Below are 6829 nucleotides of genomic sequence, written 5' to 3'. Positions count from 1 at the left end.
ATTTTCTGTTCTGACCTTCTAACATTTCCCCAAACACATGCCCAGGGCAGGACACAATTACAGCAACAAGGTACATCAGATAATCTAATACCAGGGAATCTATTTACTACAGACCTGTGTGTATTCATAACTCATTAACTCTGATTACGGCACACATGTTCTGATCTCATGGTAGATCATCATTTCTGTTGTTTCATCGGAGGTAACAACACTTAAATTACACCATAATCGTTTGCTAATTATGATATGATGAGTTTTTGTTTTTTTATGAAGAATTACAGCTGCGATTAAAAAAGCCAATCAAACTCAGATCCAAATGCAATCATCATGCAACAAAGAAACTTTCTGACATTTTCAAGATCGAGTCAGAAATTCACCGCAAAGACAGAAAGTAGCTCTCTCTTCCCAGTGGACAGGTGGCGCTATGCCCACAGATTTAACACCCTGAGTCCGTCTGAGCCAACAGTCAGACACCCAGTGGCTGTTTTGATAATATGTGTGGCCTGCTGACTGTACGGCAAGACTTTACTATTTTTACTTTTTTTTTTTTTCTCTCCAGACTCCTCTGAGCCTCTGCGTATTTTGGTTGAGCCTAATGACCACTGTCTTCACTCCTTCTTCTTTGGGCATCGGTGGACGCTGGCAGACATTGACTTTAATTTACTGCCACCTGTTAGGTTCTATTTTTAACTGCAGAAACTTTCTACCCACTAACATACCATTCACTTGCAGTAAAGAAAAAAAAAGAAGAAGAAAAAAGTAAAAGACGAAGTGAAACGCCACTGGAGATAAAAGTGAACATTAATAAATAAATATCAGAAGTCGTTTCATGTATAAATCACTACCGGGAAAAATAATGAATGACTTGAGAAAACTGTGACATACTGTATATATAAAAAAAAGGGCAAGTGCAAAATGAGGTTAATAGGCCAACTATATGTAAATCACCATGTTCAGGCTGTTAAGGCGTCCTCTCTCTCACTCTGAAAATGACTTCAGGGTAGGAACAAAAGTCTCAGTGCAGGGAGAAAAAAAAAATTCTCAGTGTCCCTGTGAGCTGCAGGTTCCCCTGAGCTGACGTGACTCACTCTCACGGCTGTGAGTTTGCTGCCACTTTAACAAGCCTGTGTTCTCTGCGTAAAAATTTCCGTGTCATTTGTCAGTTACGTTGGACTCATAAACTGTCTATAAAACAGACATAAAAGTCGTAGAAAAAAAAAAAGTCAGTTAAGAGTTTATTTCCCGCAGGAGGAAAGTGATGCAACTTCACTCTTTTAAAAGCTAACAGGACTAAAAAAAAAGAACAACATTTTCATGTTGGGATCAGCAGGGAGGCCAAGTATTCAGTATGCAGTCCAGAGAAGATGAATTTCCCGGCCCCCTTTTCACAGCAGCAGAGGACGACATCAAGTCCATACTCACTGTGACACTTCAGATCAGAATGAAGGACTGTTCCTGCCAATCACAGCCTTATTGTCTTATTGTCTTATTGAAATAGCTCCAGGTGTAATTAAGTGTTACTAGATTGTAGTCAGTGAGTGTCATCAGCGTTGGACACTGAAATAATGACGATGACGTTCCCTGAGTTATTTTTAATTGGCCAATAACAGTGTATTATCATCATCATCGTCATCATCATTTTGGCCTGTCCTGGTTTGGGTTACACCATTAACAACACCAAGACACACCTATTATGTTCAATTCAAATTAGGAAATTGATCAAAGTCATATACTTCTTATATTGATGATTCAAATATTTTTTAAAACCCCATTTTTCTGAATAAATCAGGAGGCTGTTTTAAAGAACCATTACTAACCTGTCTGACTTTACATTTTAAAAAATGTACTTTTTATCAAAGTGCTGGTTAGCCTAGCCTTAGCATCTAAAGGTTCCCGTGGACCTGATCTCCTCGTTCACATCCAACAGTCTGGTTGGAGGTCATTCTGTCAGTCTGTCTGTTTGGAGGTCTGTCAGTCTGTTTGGAGGTCAGTCAGTCTGTCTGTTTGGAGGTCAGTCTGTCTGTTTGATAATGTGTTTTTACCACATTTTACTGGTGGATGATTTGACCCTGTAGCTCTGCACTATGTGAGACTTAGAGATGCAGAAGAATTTTCAGACCTCTATTTTTTTTTTTTTTACTTTTCAGTCGACCTGACTTGAGAGTCTTGACTTCACTGCTGTTAGAAGACGTTGCCTGAGGTTTTTTTTTTTTAAGGCCGAGTAAAAAGAAAAGTTGAGTTCCTGTGGCAGAACGCTAACAAGGAAGAGATATTTTATTCTGTAAAAATGTTGCTATTCACAAACGCAATTATCCTCAGAAGGTTTTTATAAGGAAGAAAAAAAAACAAAACGATTTAGTAGATGAGTGAAGTTCACGATCTGACTCTGATTTTTTTTTTTTTAATGTGTTTTCAAGAAATTGCATTAGCTTCGACAATAGCGTCATCAGACTCGGATCTTTTGGATGTTTGGACTACGGTGCATTGATAACCATGAAGCTCAGACTTAACCTTTCCAAAGCTTCAAAAGGTTATGAACTACATCACAGTTTAGAAAATATATTTAATATAGATATATTAAGTGGCTTTAAACTATTATATAATTTTTGTCAAATAAAGTTTGGTTTGATAAAGTTGAAACTAAAGGTTTCTAAAGGTTTTAAACTTAGATAGAGTGGAGACAAACGCAGGTCTGCAGCCGGTGGTGAGTGGTGAAGGACGTTGATGCATTAAGAAACATATGATTAACATCTATATATATATATATATATACGCCGACGATGTCATGCTGTTCAATCCGATGGTTTAAGTGGAAGGCAGATGTTCACATTATGGCTGTATCAGAGATCATTAGTGACAGGGATAAAAGGAAGAGTGAGGCAACATAGACTAAATGTCTCTCTCTCTCTCACTCTCTCAGTGCATGTTTGTTCATCCATTACTGCTTCAAAAATAAATCACACGTTTGTATTTAAATATAACTTTAAACAAGCTTGGAATGCTCTGGTTAGCACCTTAAATCTGAGTTAATCTTAATAAACATCCACTCACACTGAACACACACTGCACATCAGAGGGAACACACACACTCGGACGTGAATGTAAATTGAGTGGGTAGAGAACGGTTGCGTTGCGCCTGGAGCAATTTCTGTCCAGCACTAAATTGTGTCTTTTGATTTCACTTGACATGAGGTGAAACCATGGATCACCGACAACAATATTACAGGAGGCGAACAACGTGAAACAAACACGTCGAGGAAACGCGTGGCGATGCATTCGCAGCGTCCTTCTGAACCGCACTGTTTTATCAGGATTATATTAACCTCATGTTATAAAGCAACGCCACGTGAATAACAGCATTAAGATAAAATAAAAAAAATAAAAAAATGACGGAATCGTTAAGTCATTGTTTATGACACAGTGAAAACAAACCCTACCATAAAGATGTTCAGGACATGGGCAGTGATTTCCTGATTTGTTTTTTTCTACGTACAGCACTAAATCCAACTCTGTCTCCGTGGTTTAATTTGACACCGTCTGACAGTATAGTTTATACAGAATGCAGGGACACATTTCCCTTCACCCCCTCCCCCTCTCCTCCCTCCCCATCTCCTCAGCCCCTCCATACAAAAACAGCTCACATAAACTTATCAGCATTTGCAAAGTAAGTTCCAGTCTATTTCCATGCGCTCTATTTTGGTGGAGGCTATTGAAACACACCAGCTTAGAATCCCTGTGTCTGTGTGTCACCCTCGCACACACACTCCGTACAGTGTGTGTAACATTCTCCGCAACAACAGTGACTACACCGAGCCGCTCCGTGACCTTCTGTTTAGTTTACTGGGTGAGGTGACTCGGAGGGCGGCTAACGCTCTGCCAAAACAGGTTTATCTCGCAGAGCGGGCTGAGACGGCGATGGTGTGGACCATCTGGTCTTTGCCAACTCTCAGCACTGTGTGTTACCGTGTGGTTATATTCCCAGGGGTCTCGCTGACTGCGCTACACACCTCCGGTACAGTGATAACTGTAAGAAGATCGAGCTACAGTACGAGGTGCAGGGAAACTCCCCGAGCAGGAAGCTAGCGCAGATGAAGTATTTACACTGCAGTGTCATCTGTAAACAAACAGACATTCCTGAAGGCTGTTTAGGTTAAACTCTGAAGACCTGTGCAGGGAATTGTTGTTGATTTTTGCTACAGTGCCCCCTGTAGGTGAACATGCATATTGTAAATTGTGGAATCCACAGGTTAGTTTAAATTAGCACAGATGCCGCCCTCAATTTGTATTTTCTCTTTTTTTTTTGGGAAATGTTTATCGGTGGGAATAGGACGGGTTGGATTTTGACTAATTATAAGTACAGTTAGCACGCAGCACTGCTGTTAAAACCCAAGAAACTTAAGGTTTAACTCACTTGAGTCATGATGAATCGATAAACTGTGATGATTTGTGAATTTGTGACTTTGTGCTGACTTAAATTTTTTTCAATTTGTGACTTTGTGCTGACTTAAATTAAATTTGCTTTGTGTTGTGAAATGCATTTTTAAATTTGACTTTTTAACATATTTTTGACAAGAATGTTTGTTGAGATTATGAAACTGGTGACGTATGTTAAAAATGACTTAGTTCAGACTAAGTCCAGAATTCAGAGTTAAGCACCGCGATAAACCTGTGAACCAGGGTTTCTGAAAGCACCCCCTGCTGGCCTAAGAGGATGTTTATATTTAGTAATTGTAATACATTTTTGTACACAATTCCATCCAAGTTGAGTGACGTTTAATCTCATCAGTTTAATAAGTGGTCTGTTTCTAGATAAGTTGCTGCAGCTGCAGCTGTCTTTTCTTTTTATTCCACATCAGCATTAAGGATACTGCCGTGTAATGTTACCTGGATTAAACCTAGGATGGAAAAGCAGGCTCATAATTCAAAGTAATGGCCCTCTGAGAGGCCTTAAACCCTCACATAAAAGCTCAGACTTCACTGGGACAGTTTGTTTTTTTCTCTCTCCAAACTTGTTTTCTTGGAGAGTAGGGCAGTTAGAACTCCTGCCTGGGGCAGGTGTGCATTCAAGAAGGAAGTAAACAGTTTTTACTTAGCTTAAAACCAGAGTCAGACAAAGACACAAAGACATTAAAACACAAAGAGTGAGAAAAACTGAAAAATATCTCCTGTCATATTATGGTCTTTGTGTTTCATCTGTTCTAAATCTGCATGTTCGTCAGACTTTAAATAAACAAATAATCAAATTTCCATGTCCTATTTTAATACAAGGACAAAACAATATTCTATTCTGTTCTACTCTATTCTAGACCCGTATGCTGTAGAACCTGCTACAATAATATCATGAACAGATGACTAGAAACTTGGAACTAGATTTGAACTCACTCTCTCTCTCCTCCCTCTCTCTCTCACCCTCTCACACCTTGTCCCTTTTTTCCCAGAAGAAGTGAAAGTGTCATAGCTGTGATTCAGCCCACTTTTCTATCAATACGTCTTTGCTCAAAAGCACTTAGTGCACACCTCAATTTTCCACCTCTGCTCACTACCTGCCTTTCTCATTCCCATCCGTCATTTCCACTGACCCAGATACACACATGAGCGGTCAACAAAACACACCGCCACACAGGCGACCGTACTCATAAAAAGATCTGTAGGAAACAGCTGTCGCAAAGTGGCCAAACCACGAATCATCCACGTGTCCCGGCAATAAAAACAACTTTATGAGATTTCTCCACAATCACGGCTCATCCCTGCACTGCAGACAGTCTGCCGGCCTCTGAACCACACCATAAAAGCCTGACCTGCCCTCGTCATCAGACGACATGATGGGACAAACTTCACCCACCCTTCGCTCTCCTCCTTCTCCCGTTCCTTCTCCCGTTCCTTCTCCCGTTCCTTCTCCTTGGCCTTGCGGGACTTGTGAAGGAGTCCAATCAGGATCACAGCAGCCCGGATGCCAGCCTTTTTGTTGTGGAACCTTCCCCCGGTTTGAGACATGGTGGACGTCTCCTCTGGGGTCCGCGGGGGTTCTGGTGATAGCTGGTCCAAGGTCAGGCTGCCTCCAGGGTTCCTTGAATCAAGGACCTGCTTGGTTGTGGCTCTTTGAGGCTCCAGGATCAGCTGTATGTGCCACAGTTTTGGCACCGTGTGGGTTTTAAAGTTTCTGTCAAACCAAAAACCTCTCTTAGGTCTGGTACCGGGTTTGTTATTGACCCTCAGAAGGTTGGATCTTCAGAGGCCGCTGTGGTCTACGATCAGGTTTCTCAAATCTGTGGTTGTTCCTTCTGGAAGGATCAACGAGCACCGGTGGTAATCCCAAAGGTCCAGAGCGGCACAGTTGGACTCCTGCTCAAGGTGAACTCGCGCCTTCATTCCCTCATCGTCCTGTGGCTCAGAACATCTCAGCTCCACAGAACGTCACTGATCCTGAAGAGAGGACGGAGATCTGCAGCACTGACAGATGGACTTTCACTGCATCTCTGTGTCTACCTCAACATTCCCACCTCTCACTCCTCTTCTAACATACTCTCGCCTTTTCTCTCTCTGTCTGCAGCTGCTGCTGCTCTCCTCCCTCCTTCCTGTCTGCTCCCCTTCCCTCTCCACCCTCTGTGAAGGCGATAGGCTGGAGATAGTGCAGAACCCCGCCCCTTTCTCCTCCTCCTTCTGTAGGACTCTCACTCTCTCTCTCTCTCTGCCTCTCCCTCTCTCTACCTTGCTTCCTCCTTGTTAATAACGTATTAATTTTGCCGACCTTGTTCTGTCTCAGATTTCATGATTTCATTTCCAGGCTCATGTATGAATTCTCTCGTAGACCCACTCCTGCAGCTCACCA

The 6829-nt window shown here is 41.8% G+C and overlaps 1 protein-coding gene across 1 annotated transcript in view; it reads right to left on the bottom strand.

Moving 5' to 3' along the window:
- rap1gap2a (RAP1 GTPase activating protein 2a) overlaps positions 1–6586 on the bottom strand; it is a 30306-nt gene extending 23720 nt beyond the window's left edge. Inside the window, exon 1 of the mRNA XM_025055212.1 lies at positions 5843–6586. Within this exon, the coding sequence (XP_024910980.1) occupies positions 5843–5994 (152 nt within the window). The 5' untranslated portion in view covers positions 5995–6586. The remainder of the gene's footprint in view (positions 1–5842) is intronic.
- Between the last annotated feature and the right edge of the window lie 243 nt (positions 6587–6829).

The sequence above is a fragment of the Cynoglossus semilaevis genome, chromosome 4 (genome assembly GCF_000523025.1).
Source record: "Cynoglossus semilaevis isolate Cse_v1.0 chromosome 4, Cse_v1.0, whole genome shotgun sequence".
Classification (NCBI taxonomy): domain Eukaryota; kingdom Metazoa; phylum Chordata; class Actinopteri; order Pleuronectiformes; family Cynoglossidae; genus Cynoglossus; species Cynoglossus semilaevis.
This window is presented reverse-complemented; position numbering and strand designations above follow the sequence as displayed.